Genomic DNA, 20,323 nt, shown 5'->3' with positions numbered 1-20,323 from the left:
AACGCTCATGAGAGAGGCTGTAAAGTAAATTCTTCATCACATACCTACACAATGACATGGTCAACAATATTTGCCTTGCAGCCAAGAAGACTGCCCTCTTCTCATTGATACCTCGCCTCAATTTTTTCACCGTTCTCATTTTTCACAACACTGTCTACAAACAGGCACCCTCTGATGCATGTCCACATATGCACGCTGAGAAGAGCTCCACAGTTCACATTTATCAGCAGTCCCTGATGGACACCCCAGCCCAGACATCCAAAATGAAGGTGGACAAGATGACACAACAAAGGCAAATCACACGTTCTGTGAGTTATTTGTGATTAATTTTAATTTGTTTATAGCCATACACTAAAGATGGGTTTTCATATTAAGAAAAACTTTTTTGCTTAAAACTTAAGTCACCATTCACATACTTTCAATAATTTCCCTGCTGCAATCAGCTGATTTTTCAAGGACTTGGTCAACCTGAGTTTTCTCCCAGTCATTTTTGCAGTGAAGCCAAGAGGGGCAGTTTCCAACGCCCGGCTCCGTGCGCCCCAAACCCGAGGGGCTGCCCTGGCCACCAGGGTGCACAGTGCAGGGCTCAGCACCCAGGGCAGCCCCCCGGGCTCGTCCCCAGCCCTCGTGCCTGCCCGTGAATGCTGCCTTGCCAGGCCAAACTCTGCTCTCAGTTACACCGAGGAACTTCATTGTAGGCAGAGTTTGGCCCAGGGGAGCGACGGGGGGGGGCACAGAGGGGAGAAGGGGCTGCTGGTGTCAGAGCACTCAGCCAACCCAGGGTGGTAAGGAGGGAAAATTTGCATTTCCAAAAGCAAACAATGGCAAACAAGGGGAAAACATTACAATTTGTTCATTTGGGGGTTTACTTTTGCGTTCTGTCCATTTTTGCCCTTTGTTATGATTATGTTGTCTGTTCGCTTATTTTTATTAATCAGTACAAAAATATAAATACAAGCTTTAGTTTTAACACTTAAAAAAAAAAAAAGAAATATAATTCACACCTTTCTCCCTAAATAATATATTACACAACAGAAGGCAGAGAAACTCCCCAAACCGATGAGATTCTCCAGTCATCTGAGGACATCAAAAGTGACGTCAGCAGTTTTTATCTGGCCACCAAGAACTGCTTTCCTCAAACGTTTCCAGTGAGGTTTCTCTGTGCCTCCCAACACGGGCAGCCACATCGGGATGTTACGACACCCTTGCACAGCGTGGCCCTCCGAGCGCTGGTTGAGACCAGGCTGGTAGGACGTCCACCCACCAGTGATGCACAAATTCACAACAATTTCACAGAGGAACACTAATCACCACGTCTCTTTTTTTTGACCCAAACTCATATTGCCTGGCAACTGGCTGCTACAAGTCATCGCGCTCTGGCTCCCAAGGCCATGGAAAATTCATAATGTCCTGTCATCACCACCCACCTTGCCATCAAATGTCTTTTCACAAAATAGCCTCATAAAAAGGGGGATTCGGTATTGTAATTCTTCTGAAGACTTGCAAATGCTAAAGAGCGCACTTGCCCCATTTTTAAGCAGTCACCAATGATTTCGCTTGCTCTTTAGGCATGGTTTAGAAAAAAAGAGAGCCAGATCCCTTTGCAAGAACACATTGTTTCTGGAAGCCATCACACTAATAATGAACAAAAGAGCTACTGTATACAAGCAGGCTATAGGTGACATTTCAAGATATAAATGATTATTCTTTTCTTTACTCTGACAACTTCCAGGTTATCAATTGTTTTCTAAGCATTTTAGGCTCCATGAAACTGGCATTATGGGGAAATGCTATTGTTTACCCTTTCACACTTGACAAAAGCAATTCCCACGTGAAAGACAAGTTTAGCCGTGGGACACAGGCTCGATACCTAAAGGAGGAAATAGTCTGGTGAGTTCCCAAGCGCAAGAAACTGTCATGTTGTCACCCTCTATTTTAAAAGCACAGCCACTTTGTTCCTTTGCTGTAGCTATTTTGGTCACTACGGTCTGTTTTGTTATGGCGTATGTAAATGCTATATAAACGATCAATCATAAATGTAACCAAAAATAATAAAAGCTATGTATTGTAAAAAAATAAAGTTATCAGATCTATTAAAAATAGTAACTTCTTCCTTATACAGAATTTATAATACACAGAAACATCTCATAGCAAAATCATGACGAAGGAAAAAAAAGGGGAAAAGCTCACAAGGAAGTCTTAGGTTGCCCTTAATTCTCCTTCAGCAGTTTGGCTGGTTCTTAATCCCCATAATAAATCCAATTGTCATTTGCATACCAAAAGCAGTGAATATTTTTAATGGCTTCAATTTTGAGTTTGTATTTTAAAAAACATATTAAACAACTCACTGTGCTGGCTGCAACCTTGTCAGTCATGTTAGTGTAATATTTCTCATTTAATAAAATAATTACAACATTACAAATTCCTGAATCTTCAGGCCAGGAGCAATACTCACACTTTTATCAGTAGCTTTTTACATTAGTGCAGAACTGACTTTAAAAATTGACCAACACAGCAACCGGAAGTCTACCTGGATTTATTTGGAGAAACATGGTTCACGTCTGTCAGTTTTAAAATCATCATTATTATAAATGATATGATAGGTCTGTGCATTATATCAACATTTTTATTTCTTCCCTGCATACTTCTTTTAGAAGATACTTTTTAAGATTAATGTACTTTAGTGTAGAAAATAATTTCAAATAAATAAGCATTAGAACTTGCTCAGCAGGTAATATTTATAAGTCCATCAAGATCAGATTAAAATAAAAAATATGTAGTCCAGTCAATCTCAAACTGAATTGTGCTCATTCCGCACATTCAAGTTAACTTATTAAATGTCCATTGTTGACTGAAAACAGCAGTTTTTAAAGTTAATCAGTTTATTCAGCTTTGACACTTTTGATGAGGCCGATATCAAAGTGGAAGAAAAGATTGATCCAAAGTTTCCTTATCGCTCAGTAGGAGACAGCAAGAGAAAAAATAACAACATGCAAAATGTAGCACAGGGGATCTTCCAAACCCCAGCTTCCACGTGCCTTGTCAAAGCAGAAAACACCCGTCTGAACTCAACTGGAAGCTCACGCGTTACGATTTTGTTTGCTATTCCTCCTACGTCCAACCCATGGGGGAATGTGCACCACCTCAGGGCCTGAAAGGTAGCAACAGTAATAAAAAATCAAGATGATATGAGACACCTGTTACTGTTTAATGAGTCCTTTAATGTTTTACATTGCTTTGTGTTGTACAATCATTCCTTGTGCTTTTATATTTGAGGATCCGAGAGTAAACAGCCTTTTTGTTGCAGTGCTCACCTCTGATTGTAACGTCTTTCTTTTGAAGCACTTCTTTCCCCGTGTATATGTTCCTTGCTCGGCAGGCATAGGTGCCCGAGTGTGCCAGGGAAACGTTCTTGATGGTCAGAGTGAGGGTGATGGAGTACTCCTTGTTGAGTGACCTTTTTGCTTTCGTTTGATTGTTGACCGTCCTCGGTAAAATCCAAGCAATGTCTTTGTACAGGAATTTGTTGGCTGAACAGGACAATATCAAATTCTCTCCTTCGATGGGCATTTTTTCCAAACTAATATGGAATCCACTTGGTACATCTGTCAAAAATCAAGAACACTTTTTAGTTTATATGAAATGAATGAGCCAAAATTAACACGGCGTATATTTTCCCCTTTATCAGGAAGCCTTTGAACTGATCAATGTCGTTGTCTTCCTGCTGAAGTCTCTAATCTTTCCTTTCATATGCTAGGCTCCAGCTATTCTTGTAATTTGTCTTGGAGCTATGAGACACTTGGGCTCAGACATCAGTTGGTGTAAACTGAAGTCGCTCTTGGAAGTAATGAGTTTGTATAAATGTTATGCCAAGTTAAGACAGACTGGGGCAAGGTACCAGAAGCAGAATTATTTAAAGACAGCACAGTGGGACTATGAAAAAGGAGGAAAATTCTGATCTCAGCTCCAGCTTGTGAACTGCATGAGAGAAAACGAATCTCAAGAGCACAGTAGAAAAATACTGCAGCTCATCACGCTTGGTTATATTGTTTTCTTGTTATTTATAAGTATTCAGACAAATTATGTCTATTTCTTAAAAATGCTTCAAATCTTGAGAAATTACTGAATCTGTGATTACACGCCTGAGATTTCCCTTGGAACAGAGGTATTTACCCTCCATGCATTTAAAGTGTGTCAGCCACCCAAGAGGAAAGCAGAAACAGTACCCTCTAGCCTGGGTGGTCGGCTGTGTGTGGGCAAGCGCTAAGATGAAGATCACTCTATTCAGGCTGCTTGGCATTAAACACAGGTGAACAACATTTCCACCTGAGAGAAATCAAGGATCGTTGCACTAACTATTTACTAAGTTAAGTTTTCACAAGGATTTTTCAGAGCAGAGAGTTCAGGCACGTAAAAAGTCATACTTGAAAAAAGTCATGTTTGCAGTTCATTGTAAGGTTACCGCAGCTTCCTCCACCTGGGGAGCGGCGCAGACCTGTGGCGGTGCCTCCACCTGGGGCTCATCCCTCCAGCGAGGGAGAATTACGCCACTGACCTCAGTGAAAGTAGAAGCAAGTTCCTGAGAGAAAGCACTTCCAAGTTTTACTCCTAGAGTGCAACCTCTCTTGGTTTATTTGTAGCCAATATTCTGATAAAGTCATTTCCTTCTTCTCGGTCAAGTGACATTGACTTTGGCCATTTTCAATTGTTCTTTCACTGCTAATTGCTACAGCACTTGGCTGTGAACTTGTCTCAAAATTGTAAGAATGGGTTTGTCTTTCATACAGGAGAATTATGCCTTCTTTTCTTGTCTCTTAGAGCATGAACAGCTCAATGCCAACTTTCATCCCATTCCAGGCTTACCAATGTCGCTTTGGGTTCAATGTCACATCAGCAGGGACACATAAAGAGTAGATCTCCAGTGCATAATATCCCACATCTTCTTTCAGTAACCTCTTTCATTGGTTGACCAATCCACCAGAAAGCTTCTCCCTAAATGCCCACAATGCAAACTGAGCTGCCTTGCCTTCCCAGGGGGACCATGAACATGACCTGCTCACTGCTGCCTTTCAAATAAAGTTCTGCCTGTTGAGGGTCTGGCATCAGTTGCTCCCCTTAATATCCTCTTTTCCACACTTAGCCCTGAGTGTTAAACCGAGGGTAAACGAGCTCCTGCAAGTCCTGGATTGAAATTTCCATTGACTGTAGATGCCTTCCAGGGAGAGGCCTGATTTCTGTTGGTTGAACTCACCATGCCCTTGCAGTGGGAGCAATGTGTGTGCCTGTCATCAGCTGTAGTTCACGTGTGTAGTCCAAAGATCAACCTAAGGGAGGCAGTGACACTAACATACTGAATTGGATATTAAAGCCTGTGTTGACTTGTTCCTCTTACATTTCATTGGGACCCCCTTTTCCCCTCTGTCCAGCAAACAAAACTATAAGAAAAATCTTTAAATTTAGTGAACTCATCTATGAGTGACTATCATCAGCATCCTTTTGGTATGTAAGAGTGCATTATGCCAGATTCTGATCTCAGCTAAGAACATGTTGACTGGAAGTGCTACTAAAACGAAACCTTTCCTTACATGGGGTACAGCATATTTAGCCTAAGCCATCAAAATGTTGACATCTACTTTAATATAGTTGTTTTGTGTATGGGCAAAAGTTTACAGCCCGTGGAGTGACACAGGCACCTCCAGAGGGCAATGCAACCCACCGCCTCACGATGAGTCAAATTCCAGAGAACCTGATCCATCACACTTAGTTATGAAGAGATTCTACATGACCAGCTTAGGCTTAGATACCTAACTTGAAGGCTTAAGTTAGATGAAGTGAATCCTATGCTTGATCCTGTTAAAAAGCATTGAATTCAGACACACTTAAAACCAATCAAGGCTCCAAAGTTTTAATCGTGAGTAAGTATTTGGGTGAAAGAAATTGCTGCGTCTTACAGTACATCTCAAACTGTTCTGATATGTGTTGGGAAAGCCAGGGCACGGGTCTGAAATAGTGCTAATTTTTGGCTTTCGCAGATGCCAGTACTCAGTAAAAACTAGGAAGAGCCAAGCAAAACTCTTAAGATGAAACTGAAGATCCTCTGGGACTGAGGCAAATGAACTATTTTTAACGTAAAAGGATAGCGTGCCAACAGAATAATATAGTTGCAACTACTTCCATGTTGTCAGGTCTGGAGCTCTTCCTAGATGTGTCTTCTCTGAAGAAAGACTATTTTCTGAATAAATCCAGGGACAAAAGCAAAATGCACAGGATTCCAAGAGAATCATTTGTTTAAAGGCTACAAGCCCCCTAATATATGACACCTCTCACCAATTGTTACAGGCTCAGGCTAGCTAAATAATGTGGCTGGGAATAATGTAAAAGGGTTTTATTTACTTTAGTGATTTGAAGCTTCCTGTGGAAATAGCTCCCAGGTTTCCTGATGGAAGATTTTGTTTATCTTTGCCAAGCACCATCAGGAATCTCAAAATAAAATGCGCTTAGTGACATTGGGAAACCAGGGAGATAAGGCAGAGCTGTTCCTGTTTCACCCTCTGTAATTGCAAACACACCCATAGGCCTGCTGTGTGCCAGCAAAACAGCCCAAAATGTAGGGAAAGGGGCAGGCTGGAGGGAAGGGGGCTATCACAGTTAAATTTGGCATAAAGGTGTTGTTACAGAGACTGTTTCTGTATCAGCAAGCAGGAGGGCTTTCAGAAATCACCTTTCTACATTGCTTTTATATAAGGCTCACAGCTACTTTTGTGCCCTGACCAGAGATTTGCTTTTAGAAATAAGTCAGTGTGACAATACCCCCAAAATGCCCTTCATCTGACAGAGGCCATAGGAAAGAAAAGCTACTCCGGAGCCTATGGACTTCATACCCTACACCCTCAGGCACAGAGCGTATAGAATTCTACCACTCTCAAACCTCCCAGAAACACATACGCAAGTTGCACTTCAAGCCCAGAAATAATGAGATTTACAATAACTTAAGAAAGGACTTGTTCTTCCTGGGTCCTCTCTACTATACCTTCTTGCACTTATTTCCTCACATCTACCTTTCCCTGAAGGGGTGGAACATGCCATCGCCAAACTAGGGCTGCTGGGACAAGCTCTGCCTTCCCACCACCTTCCCAGTGGTTTCTGCCTACTCCTCACACCACCAGAGCCACTTCACTGGAGCACGTGCTTTTTGTCACCCCCAGGACAAGGCCTGGAGGACATTGCCTCCGAGGAAAGGGATTCTTCCTGTTCAGGACAGGCTTCGTCTCCATCTGCTCTTTGGAGTCCTTTCTGGCTTGTCCCTTTTACAGAGGGCAGCAGCCTCTCTTCCTACAAGGGATCACCGTCCTGCTTAGACACTTCTCTTAGACACTTACTTTTGTGTGGTTCAGGCTGGCTTCATACGGCGCCAGCAGACCCAACAACATAAGATAAACTAGCCCCAAGCTGTCACACAAGACCTGAAGTATTGGTTTTGGACTCATCAGAAGGAAATACTTTGCAGTGTCCTGTTCACATCCATCAGAACTTAGGGGTCTCATTTTTTTACTCCCTCAGTGTATTTTTCAGCAAATGCTCGACATGTTTGTTTCATTGACGTGAAACACAGGCTGTTACCCAGCCACAGCAGTTTGGGCTCAGGCTGGTGGGGGAGAATTATGATTACACCATGTGAGCCCAACTGATGCACTATTGTGCACAAAACAGAAGAATGACCCTAACTTGATTTTTGTAAGGACAAAACAGCAGTATTGTTTCAACTGCCTTCAGTCAGTGCAACTGAGCATCAGCGGATGATCAGGATTTTCCATGTCACACAACTGAAGTGTCCAGCTCCAGGAAAAGGACAAGTGCATTTCATGTTCACCACCCTATACAGAAAGTTTGCCACCAGTCAAGATATTAACGATTTCCAAGCCACAATAAAGCTGCCACTACTCTTTCTGAACACCAGCCAATACAAGAGTCTTCAAAGGAAAGTCATAATATTCTGTATGTTCTCATGCAAGCTTTGGTATCAAGGAGAGGGATTTCCTTCTATCCCTGGTCAAGACCTAAGAATGTGAGATTTAAGTAGGGAAACTAACCCCTTCACGTCACTGCACTAAAATATCTGAAACCACCAGCAAAACTTTGAAAGAGAGATTTGGATACAGTGAATGGGGCCCATCAAAACACTGCTTCATTTGTTTTCAGGATCTTCCATGTGGCATTTTGAAGACTGAGGACTAAGAGCTAGAGAAGGCCAAATTCAGCATCTTGCACATTAGAAGAGGAATAGCCTCAGTGAGTGACTATCAGTGACTGCTCAAAGTTACATGTGAAGTCCCCACATAAAGATGAGAATACAGTGCCATTGGCACATTAATTTATGGAGAACTATGCGTTGCTGTTTAGCTTTCTGTCCAAACAGACACAACGTAAGGATAGGACAAAAGCAAATCTGTGATTTGAGAGCGGGGACAGCAGTCATCTTCAAGGTGGCAAATGTTCTTGTCACATCCATTAATAGAACATGGAGATATTCTTCTTGTTTCTGTATTTTAACAACCAACCTGCTTATGTGTCACTTATCTGTGTACACGTCTCATGCTTGTTACCAAATTTCTATATTTACAGATAATTGGCACTTTCTAAATGTGGAAGTGTATTATGATATGAAGCTTTAACAGTTGTAGACACCCACGAGCAAGGTCTGCAAGGAGAAACTGTACCAGCAGCACACAGTGGATACTGCAAAAAGAAATGATGAGTGCTCGTAGTGGGTGACTCTCTGTTAAGGGGCACTGAGGCACCCATCGGCTGGCCTGACAGGGAGTCACGAGAGGTATGCTGCCTTCTGAGAGCTGAGGTCGGAGATATTGCTGAGAGGATGCCACAGCTTGTCAAGAGCACAGACCATTATCCATTGCTAATCTCTCATGTGGGCACGAATGGCACTGCCAGATAGAACCTGGGCAGAATCAAGGAAGACTACAAAGCCCTGGGGGTGCAAGCGAAAAGTATTGGTGCCCAAGCTATCTTTTCTTCCATTTTACCAGTTAGAGGAAAGGGTGCAGCCAGAAATAGACATATTATGCAAATCAACTTTTGGCTTTGTGGCTGGTGCCGTTGTAAGGGTTTTGGCTTTTATAAAAACGGGACATTCTTTGATGACTATAGCCTGTTAGGGAGGGATGGGATCCACCTGTCTAGAAGAGGCAAGGGAATCTCTGGCAGCAGGCTGGCCAACTTGGTGAGGTGGGCTTTAAACTGAAGGACTCAGGAGGTGGGATCCAAAGTGGCAATGCCCACGCCATTGCAACCAACTGGGGAATAAGCCAGGCCAACCAGAGCAGTGACAAATGTTCCTTAGCTGCCTCCCAAGATGAGAACCAGAAGACCAACCACCTCAAGTGTATGTATACCAATGCACACAGCCTGGGGAACAAACAGGAGCTCCATGCCCAGTCAGAAAGTTATGATATCATAGGAATAACTGAAACATGGTGGAACAACTCACATGACTGGAGGATTGTGATTGATGGCTATAGGCTTTTTTGTAAAGACAGGCAGGGAAGAAGAGGAAGAGGGGTCACGCTCTACGTTAAGGAGAACCTTGAATGTATAGAAGTCAACTACAGTGATTGTGGAAGCCCTATCACATGCCTCTGGGTCAAGATCAGAGGGGTCGCCTCCAAGGGGGATCTTACAGTAGGCCTCCAAACCAAGATGATAAGGCCAACGAAGTAATATTTGGGTCAACAGAACCTGGTTCTTATGGGTGACTTCAACTACCCAGACATTTGTTGGAAGAACAATACAGCAGCTCACCTGTCATCCATCAAGTTCTTGGGATGCATAGAGGGCTGCTTTGTCATACAAATGTTAGATGTGCCAAGCAAGAATGAAGTACTGCTGGATTTGATACTCACAAACCAAGAAAACCTGCTTTGTAATATCTCGGTTAGTGATAGCTTTGGCTGCAGTGATCACAATATTGTGGTCTGGGATCCTGCTGAGCAAGTTGAAGGTTAGTACTAAGACAAAGATTTTAGATTTTAGAAGAGCTCAGAGCTCAGTTGGGAGAGATTCTGTGGGAAGCTTCTACGGAGGATAAAGGAGCTAGCCAGTGCTGGGAGTTTTTCAAGAATGCTCTCCTGGAAGCACAAAACCTGTTCATCCTCTCTAAAGGTAAGGAAAGTAGGCAGAGGGCAGAGCAAGAGTCCCCCCTTGGCTTAACTGCGAGCTTCCGAGTATGCTCAAAACCAAAAGAGAAGCGTGCCAGAGATGGAAAAGTGGATGAACACACGCTGAGAACTACAAGGGCATAGCCAGGGTGTGCAGAGATGCAGTTAGAAAAACAAAAGCCCGGCTCAAATTGAAATTGGTCAGGCATGTCAAAAACTACAAGAAAGGGTTCTTCAAGTACGTAAACAACAAGCAGAAACAGAAGGAAAATATTGGTCTGCCGTTAAACAGGAGAGGTGAATTAGTCACCAACAACACTGAGAAGGCAGAGGTTCTCACCACTTTCTTCACCTCTGTCTTTACTAGCACTGTTGGGCCCCAAACCTTGGGAACAAAAATTGAGGTTGATGCAAACACAGACCCACTGTCAGCGAAGGAAGAGTTGGTACGTGAACTATTACAGGAGCTTGACCCCTACAAATCGATGGGCCCTGACAATATCCACCCAAGGGTGTTAAGAGAGCTGGCTGACATCGTTGCAAGGCTGCTCTCCATAATCTGTGAGAAGTCGTGGAGACTGGGGGATGTCTCAGAAGACTGGAAGAAGGCTAATGTCACCCCCATCTACAAGAAGGCCTTAAAGGAAGATCCAGGAAATTAGGCCCATCAGTCTTACTTCAGTCCCTGAAGTTATGGAATGAATCCTCCTGGGGGCTATCACAAGTCAAATGAAGCACATGACTGGGAAAAGCCAGCACGGATTCACCAAGCATAAATCGCGCTTGACAAACCTGATTGCCTTCTATGACAAAATAACTGCTCAGCTGATGCGCGGTGAAGAGTGGACATTGTCTCCTTGGATTTCTCCAAGGCTTTCTACACTGTTTCTCACAGCCTCCTCCTAGAGAAATGGATGCGTTACAGTCTAGACAAGTGGTCCGTGCGGTGGGTGGGGAACTGGCTGACAGGCTGCACCCAGAGCGTGGTGGTAAATAGCTCCTTTTCCAACTGGCGACCTGTCACAAGTGGGGTCCAACGCTGTTTAATATCTTCATAAGTGATCTGGATGATAGTGTCAAGTGTACCCTGATGAAGTTTGCTGATGATACCAAACTGAGTGGGGAAGTGGACGCTTCGGAAGGGAGAGCCACCCTGCAGGAAGACCTGGATAGGCTGGAAGAGTGGGCTAACAAGAACCTTATTAAGTTCAACGAGGACAAGGTAAGGTCTTGCACCTGGGAAAACATAATCCAGGAGTGCGGCACAGGCTCGGATCTACTCAGCTGGGGAGCAGCTCTGTGGAAAGGGACCTGGGGGTCCTGGTGGACAACAGGCTCAATGAGTGAACAGTGTGCTGCTGCTGCTGCAGCAAAGAAAGCCAACAGAATGCTGGGTTGCATCAACACAGGCATCACCAGCAGAGATAAAGAAGTCATTATCCCATCCTACTCAGCGCTTGTCAGGCCACACCTGGAATACTGTGTTCAGTTTTGGTCCCCACTATACAAAAGAGACATGGACAGGCTGGAGAGGGTCCAGAGAAGAGCCACAAAGGTGATCAAAGGACTGGGAAGCCTGCCATACGAGGAAAGGCTGAGAGAACTGGGTTTGTTCAGCCTGGAGAAAAGAAGGCTTAGGGGAGACCTTGTCACCATGTTCCAGTATTTAAAGGGTGGCTACAAAGAAGATGGAAGGCTCCCTTTTTACAAGGAGTCACATGGAAAAGACATGGGGTTATGGGTGCAAGTTACTCCTGGGGAGATTCTGATTGGACACAAGAGGAAGATTTTTCACTATGAGAACAATCAGCCATTGCAATAATCTCCCCAAGGAAGTGGTGGATTCCCCAATGTTGGACACTTTTAAGATTCAGCTGGACAGGGTGCTGGGCCATCTTGTCTAGACTGTGCTTTTGCCAAGAAAGGTTGGACCGGATGATCCTTGAGGTCTCTTCCAACCTGTTATTCTATGATGCTATTGCAGCTAGTCAGAATATTGAAAAAATATAAATTTTGGTCCACAAAATGGGGAGAGTGGACATTTTTCGAAGAAGTATTCTTCCTTTTTTTTAAACAAATCTAGTGATCATGTGTCTACTCTCTTTTGATATCTCTCACTATAGTAACAGAATGAGTTTCACTAAAATCACTCATAAGAATGATAAGCAAGAGATTGACAACAAAAAAACAGATAAGAAAAAGCAAAAATTAAAAGGCATCCATTAAAATTACCTTTCCTTTTCAGCTTCAAGATTATGATTTGGGAATTAAAGTCAGAATATTTTAAACTTTTTGTCTTGTCTCATATTTCCAAATGAATTACATTTCTTTAATGACCTACCCTGAAAGTTGTCATCAGCCTAAGTGCTCTATAAACTATCACTTTGCAAACAAAACCAAAATAAAATCCTCCACCAGAAAACAAATCCTCTGTAATGGCATGTATAGACATTATGCTGCCAAGTCATGCAGTAGTTATTCTCGAAATCTCATTGTGGTTTTTTTCAGTAATTCCTGAAGTCAAACATTTAATAATTTGTTTCTGAACCTGAAAACATCTAAACACATCTAGTAATGGAAAAATAACTGGAAGCATACTCATACATGCAGCTAACACAAGTCTTCTCAGTGCCATGGCCCAAATGACATCCAAGGTTGTCTTTCTCAGTAGAGGGAACAAAACTCTGTAGTTTGTACCCTGCCACTTTTCTAACTACAAGTTGCCATAATCTCTGATTGCTGCGAGGGGCTGCCCAGGTACCCCAGGCATCTCTCCTCTGGCACTACACTGCCTGCAGACACTGGTGCTGCTCTGGACACTACGCTGTGAGACCTCCTGGTTGGCAGCAGGATGAGGCTGTAGACACTGTCAATATCACACATGAAACTGGCTTACTGGTGATATGAAACTACAGTAAAATTTCACATATGGAATGACTGCAGAGACTAGGTGATTTAAAAGGGGGAATTACAGGTTGCTATATTTGTGAGTAATTTGTGTCATGCAGGATACTTGATGGAGTGATGAGTCATTCACCAAATTTGGCATCCTTCTTAGATATCCAGACCAGCTGCTGTGAAAAAACCCTTCCAGGATCACCCAAAAGCGTGGTATGAGTTTACAGATGCACACATTACAACAATTCTCAAACTGTGGTATATGAAAAAGCCACAACAGCCTAACGGTTATAATCCCAGGACCAGGAAACACGTTTGGGTCTAGTGGGGACTAGATCTTACCTGTTACAATAAAACTGACGTTTCTTTCAGCTTTTCCCACTTTATTGGATGCCACACAGCTGTAGATCCCAGAAGATTTGGCTTCAGCTACAATGAGAGTGCTAGCAGTCTGTGAAAGAAAGAAGAGGTTTAGCTCTTGTTGGCTCAGGAACTCGGTTAAAGCTTCCTTTCTCTTTTTGCTAAGTCACCGTTGACAGTCCCATGATCCACCTTCTCCATTCGTTCAGTGATGGGCACCACTGGGGCTATTTAAAGGAGATGTCACCATATACGGTTTTGGAAAGGGTGGAAGAATAACAGGAAACAAGCTCCTTGGGTGACCTTTATATTATCAGAACCATCATAACCAAAAATCTTTGAATGTGTCTTTCAGATTGATTTATCTCTTGCTGCTGATGTAATGATAAGCTACAAAACATGAAGCATGACACAACGGGGTGCACCCGAGGAGATAAGCAGCCTGTAGGAGAGCCAGACCGCAAAGGGAATAGGTGAGGTGTACCTCAGGCACTTGGATAATGCTGGGGAAAAGGTAACTCCATTTGGCACTAAGTGCATTTATTTCTCCTTAATTTTCTCACATACGTATCATGTGAGAAAGGACAGAGGCAAAAGAGATGTTTACTCATCTTCTTTTGGACTGTTTCCTCTTCTTGGACTTAATATTTCTATTATTAAATAATAATATGTCAGTTTTCTTTATGTTGTATTCTAACACCACCTTAAGAGGTTCAGCACACTAAATATTTTCGCAAAGTGATATGACTTGCAAGATAAGGCCTTGGAAGGCCACGGACCAACAACACCTGATGTGCCTTCAGAAAAATAAAACCCATCAAAATAGTAAGAGTTATACATTCACAGTGATGGAAAGCCATGGTCTAATGGCTTGAGCACTAAGTCAAAGAAGGGAGTTATGCAGAAACAACTGAGGTGTCATTCTGATATGGAGCTGAGACATGGGGCATGCACATGGAGCTTAGTAATGGGAGGTGCTCTCAGATACAACTTGGTAGCTTAATTTTCTGTCTTTCTGTCTCCATTTTACTGCTTCTGTAAAACATGCTTTGGCTGCAGTTACAGGCAGAGCTGGGACAGTGACGAAGGGAAATTGTGTGGCCGCAGAATCCCGTGGTTTGGAATTATTTGGCTTTTCTAAAAACCTTCAAAATCATTTTTCTGCAATTAATACATTCTTTTAAGTCTGCCTGATCGCTGGAGTCCAGAGACAAACACAAGAGGGTGAGTCAGTAATAAATAAGGACCAGTTATCTTCATTTCTATGTAAACACTGGCTGAACATTTGCACTGCTTCTGTGTCTCCTACTCAGAGACCTCATGGCTATTCCCAAGCTCCTTGTTGAACCCCAAAATAATACAGATCTTCTGGTTTCCCAAAACATTCTTCAGTAGAGAGAGTCTATTACTTTCCCCACTACTTGAGAAAACACAGTGGAGTCATGTAGTTTGATTTTGGCTTATTTCTTTTAGAAAGCTGCCCTATGGTAAATTCAAGCCTACAACACCTCTACCCTGTTAAGCTGTCTCAATGGTCAGCTACTTGTCTGCTAACAAACTACACCTTATCTCTAGCTAGAATTTTTCTAACCTACCTTTTTGGCTCTTCTGTAAGATGAAAGAGGCTCAGTAATACCAGATAGATAATTACAGCCCTTTAAAAAAATTTCATCCTTTTTTGCTAAATTCAGTAGGCTGACCTCTATAAACTCCTAATTATAAAGCGTGGGTCCAGCCCTGTCTATATTTTGTCATAGTCTTTGAATTCCTTCCAGTTTTTAAACATAATTTTGTAAAGTGTGGACACAGGGCCCAGCACCAGGATTCCTGCAGCCGTTTTATCAACACGAACTCATAACGGAAGGAAGTCCCATAACATCTGCCAGAGGGCTAACATGGGCGGTTAAACACTGCTTCTGCCATCCCAGACTTTCCACCACAAAATTAGCCTTTTTTGCACTAGTTGGTATTACCTTACAGCAACTTTGCTCAGCTAAAACCAGTGACCTAAAATGCACAGTGAAGGAGAATGAAGCTCTTATCCTCTGACTCCAGGACCCTTGTCTTTATCCTACTATACCCAAAACCAGAGCATTTCTGAGCCTGGAAAATACATTTCAGTTATTTCTCCCACAATTACTCCAATGGTTTGGAAAGCTTTTGGTAGTATCAAAGTGTATTTTGTCCTGACACTATCAGGTATTAGTTTTTAATGAAAAAATGGGTCTACCTGAGTTTTAGTGCTCCAGCTCACTATGATGTGATTATTACTTTTATTACACTGAGGGTGGCACATACAGTTACACTAAAGCAGTATGACTGCAGTTACTGACCACAGTGCTTACGGATTATGCCTTTTCTTGTGTATTGAATGGCTCTAGACAACATTCCTCAGCACTGAAATTCAGTGATTTAAACTGTTAGCTTTTCCCCAGCATTGTTTTGGTTTTGACCAACTTGCACTGTCCCAAATACTCCTCTAGCACAGGCCAAGGATCACTTTCAACAGGCAATTTCCATGCAACCAACGTCTTTTGGAGGTCGAGGGAGATAAATGTTATGAACACAGGCCTTAGTGCCAGAGAGCAGTCATTGGTATGTTTACTTGACTAAGGCAGAGAAAGCCTTAGTGTCTAGGAAAAAGCAAGACTGACTTTGCAACAGAACAGAGTATTTTGGAGACAACATGTCTCTGCATAAATCTTTTAGCTTATAAATTAGTCATAAGGATAAGATAACATCTCTTTACATAGTTTGTGAGCCCTCCAGTGGTGCAGTCTGTGTTCTGCATTGTGGATACCAGCCAAAACCCACCAGAGAAGACATGTGTACAAAACTAAGCCTGGCATGTTGTTGTTTATTGAGCAATTATGGCTGTTTGAGACCAGTCTGTGCTGCATAGTTCCTCTATACAGCTATTGCTGCAAAAGGAGCAAGAGAAAAATTCTCACAGCCTTGTATCATCTGTCTTCACAGCAGAAGGTTTCAGGCCCTGGATTTGCAGCCACATTATACACAGAAAGTCTGAATCCAGTTGCCATGAGCAGACAGAACAGGGCAAATCCTTCCTGGCATGCTCGGCATCTTGAGCATCATCTGTCCACAAACCGCATTTACCACCAGAGCTTTGATCCTTGATTCCTCCTTTCTGCACCCATCATCTAAGCTGAAGCACTATGCTACAGGCTCTTCTCAAAGCCAGGGGCTAGGGAAGTCGATCCCATACTGCTGCTGCTTCTGCTGGCAAATAAAAGAGGTGTAAAGCAGAAAACCTGAGAGATGGAAGAGGAATTTATGGATTTGTTTGTGGTAGAAACTGATGACGAGAAGACTGGGGGGGGGAAGAGAGTGCAAAGCAACTGGCATGATTGTTGTGATTGGAGCCAGGGTAGGCTGGTCTTTCCCCTGGTGGGTCTGCTTGAATTTCTCTTGTCTCAAAGTAGATTAGATAGAGGATTCCCACTGCTCCAGCTGATGGCAGAGAAGCAAGCAGAGGTTTCAGAAAATGGTTGGCAACTTGACTGTTGCCTGACTTCTAGAAGGTCTCTGCAGACATTGACATAAACACGCTCCCTTCAGAGATTGCTGTCCTAACTTCTCCAAACAGCCCATACATTTAAAAAGCAAAATACTGCCCTATCAACATTGAGCAAGTTAGTGCAAGTCTGCCAAATATTTTTGATTCTCTCCTAGTTATGCTTTGAAGATGTATTTGTTAAAAAAAAACTAACAGAAATAAATGAAAATATGCTCTTCTCAACCCCTTGAATTTATTATTTTATATGTTATTTAGGAAGACCCATATTGAAATATTGGCAGCACACCATTGGATTGGTCTGCTTATGCCAAAGACGTATGATCTGCATGCCTCACGCGTTGGCAAGGAGCATCAGCGCAAAACATCTGGGCAACATGCTTCACCTTCAGGACCGCCACAGAGCAAACACCAAAATATCTTCAAGAGCAGGACACGAATACATGCAGAAGGGCAAGTCACTGCTATTTAGCAAGCAGAGCTGTGGTTTCCCTCTGCATCCCGTGTCGTCCCGCTCAAACAGGCCATGAGACTGAATGCAGCCAGCTGAGTCGTGAGAAGATGATGCTCCAGAGAACCGTGCCGTGGACCCCCCCCCGCCCTCCTCCCCAGGGCCATAGGTAGAGCGAGGCAGAGCTCGATTCGCGCGCCGAGGGAGGGGATCCATTTCAGGAGCTGGAGGGAGCCGCAGCTCGGCAGAGACAGGTGCCAAGTTCTGCTGGTTTTCATCCCACGAAGGGCTCGGCTGGGCCGGCACCTCCCAGCGATCTGTTTAATAGTGTTGACAGCGATTCTAGTAGCACTCAGGAAGGCCCCAATGTTACAATGTGCTGAAAGAGAGGCAAGCTACGCTCCCACTTCTATCTTTAGCCTGGCTTCCTAGGAAGATCACACTGTCTGTCCATCTGTCTGCCAGTATCCTCTCCTCCCCAATGCGCTCAGTAATTTTTGAATCTATTGCCCAATTTCAACCAAAATTGACAGGCAACTCAAAGCTCATAAAATCTCATACATTTCATGAAAACCAGCTGTTGAGTAGAGGAGAAAGATCAAAATGAGTGTTGTTGTAGTGAACTAAACAGCTTTCTTCTCTGCCTTGGGTTCCAGATGGCCAATCGGCACAGATGTACTGGCCAGACAGCTGGCATGTGTAGGGACTGAGAACAGACACAACACATGCTTCCTCGTCTCATCAGTAACTAGGGGACATGGAAGAGAGCTAGAGGTTTAGGGCTTGGCAGAGAAGATGCAGGAGAGTTGGACCCGTCCTATTTTGCATGGTCACACCTTACCAGTCATGTCCAAGAAGGATTGACTCTTCTGACTACCTAGCACTCCACCTTTATGTCGAATGGTCACAGTTTTTAATACTACCCACAGTCAGCACGTGTCAGGTCGACCCATCATTGCCAGCCAAACCAGAGATGGACAAGGGCGAGCCTAGGTTTGGTCTTGCAGAATCCTGTTACAAGGCCATTATTTTCCATTTTCCCTGAAGTCAGGTGGCTTTGTCACTCACAAGGGATGGGGCCACTAAAAACTTGTGTCAGTAAGGTATTTATTCAGTGGAAAACAAGGCCATACACATATATATACACACATACACATATGAATGATAAACCACAACTTCATGCATTACTATTCTTTATACACAGCTCCTGAAGGCATGTGCTGTGGCACAGACCCAACTTTCATGGTACCTGTTATTGTCAGTGGGACCCCAACATTTGCTAGCAGCAGAGGGATGGGGCAGTCAGGGGCCTTCTGTTCCATTTCAGGTTCTCAAGAACGTGGCTCTAGTAGGTTATTTCCCCAAAACGAGGTGGGTTTGTCCCACTCCTGCCAACTTTTCCCTGTAGTCAACTGCCCTCCTGTCTACTGTCCCCTTCCCTTGGATTTAACATCCTTTCTTCTTGGCCAACACCTTCTACTCTCTCTCATCTGAACTCGCCTTCTTAGCACTCTTCTGCACATTCTCCATGCCCAGGATCTTTGTCCACCTCTCCTGCAGGTACCTGTCCCTTGTACCCCCCAACAAGAAGTACTGACTCCTTTCAAAGCTGTTGATAAACCAGCGCGTACCTGCACACGCAGAAGAGAACACATGCCCAATATGTATGCACTGATACCAATGAATGCACCAGCTCTTTGTACCTCATTATTGCAGATCCTTCACAGATTGACATCTTAATGAACGCTGATCATGCTAAGATTAATAATAATAATCATTTTTAGCTCTGAGTTATACATGGCAGTTGGCTTTAGATGGGAACACTGAAAAGTAATGTTTTTTAGCAGCTGAATGACAGGGGAGTCTGCGAGCTGTTTACATGATAAGCCTAAGAACAGCCCAACTTTGTAGAAAGTCACTGAAATGTCCAACAAAATGAGAATGAACACTTTGGGTGGGGGAATCAAATCACTTCAAAAGTTGTCTTACGACTAAGTATTATGGCTCATGTTACAAAGTTCTTCCATTATACCACGCAAGTTTCTCAATGTTCGTTTAGAGAGGCTTCAACGGAAATGTTACTAAAACACTGTTGTTTTCACGTTTTCTCTGTCACCAGAAGAATAATGTAGCACAGGCTTCCTGCACTACTTTAACCGTACAGACACAGGGTCTGAGGTTTTTCTAACTTTAAAAATATACTTGTGGCTACCTTGATAACCACAGACAAACAAACAACCAATCAACCTACCACAGCGAAAAGCCAAACTGGAGGGACTCAGATGTTGCACATACAGGAAACGGGTGGAACTGGCACAATGTCTTTAAGCAAGGTGAAAACAGCTACCTTGATTGCTAAAAAAGAAATCTTTTGACCATTCCTTGTTCATCTCTTCCCTTGATTACAGTAATCTCATCCTGTGGTCACCCCCATTTCTCCTTTCATGCTAACCCATGTGCAACTTTTTGAGTTTCTTCATCCATTTCCTACTGCTTTGTCTCCTATGTCTTTGTTGTTTCCATTGAGCTTTGAGATTGTTTTTACCATGCTTACTATGCTTGGATGTGGAAGTGGGGTAGACACTCTGTTTAGATTGCAGGACTCCGTTGATGTGGAAGTGCCTCAGAGAGCTGTTCATAGCTGTTTGCAGTAGCAGAACTGCTCACAGTAGCAGTCCATCAGAGCCAGACACTTGTGATGACATGCTGCATTCAGTGAGCTCAGCGCTATTAACAGTCTTACAATATCCCAGCAGATGAGGAAGGGTTTTGTCTGAACTGTGTCCCTTTGAGTTTACTCCAGGAGACCAAGAATGACTCTGACTGCAAAGAGTAAAAAGCTATAGACTCCCATGGAAAAAAAAAAAAAAATCCTGGATGCTCTAGAGCAGCTGTGTGTGCACAAAT

General features: G+C 43.2%; 1 protein-coding gene across 2 annotated transcripts in view; it reads right to left on the bottom strand.

Annotated features, from left to right (window-relative positions):
* FLT1 (fms related receptor tyrosine kinase 1) overlaps positions 1 to 20,323 on the bottom strand; it is a 116,196-nt gene that overhangs the window by 39,792 nt on the left and 56,081 nt on the right. Inside the window, exons 12-14 of one of the 2 annotated variants that reach the window (XM_030042844.2) lie at positions 13,413 to 13,521; positions 3,315 to 3,605; positions 314 to 3,151 (exon numbers count right to left, since the gene is read on the bottom strand). In XM_030042844.2, coding sequence (XP_029898704.1) covers positions 3,081 to 3,151; positions 3,315 to 3,605; positions 13,413 to 13,521 — 471 coding nt within the window. In that variant the 3' untranslated portion in view covers positions 314 to 3,080. Of the gene's footprint in view, positions 1 to 313; positions 3,152 to 3,314; positions 3,606 to 13,412; positions 13,522 to 20,323 lie in introns of those variants that run through there. The other variant, XM_030042843.2, reaches the window with a different exon arrangement.

Source organism: Aquila chrysaetos, chromosome 19, assembly GCF_900496995.4.
Source record: "Aquila chrysaetos chrysaetos chromosome 19, bAquChr1.4, whole genome shotgun sequence".
NCBI classification, from domain to species: domain Eukaryota; kingdom Metazoa; phylum Chordata; class Aves; order Accipitriformes; family Accipitridae; genus Aquila; species Aquila chrysaetos.
This window is presented reverse-complemented; position numbering and strand designations above follow the sequence as displayed.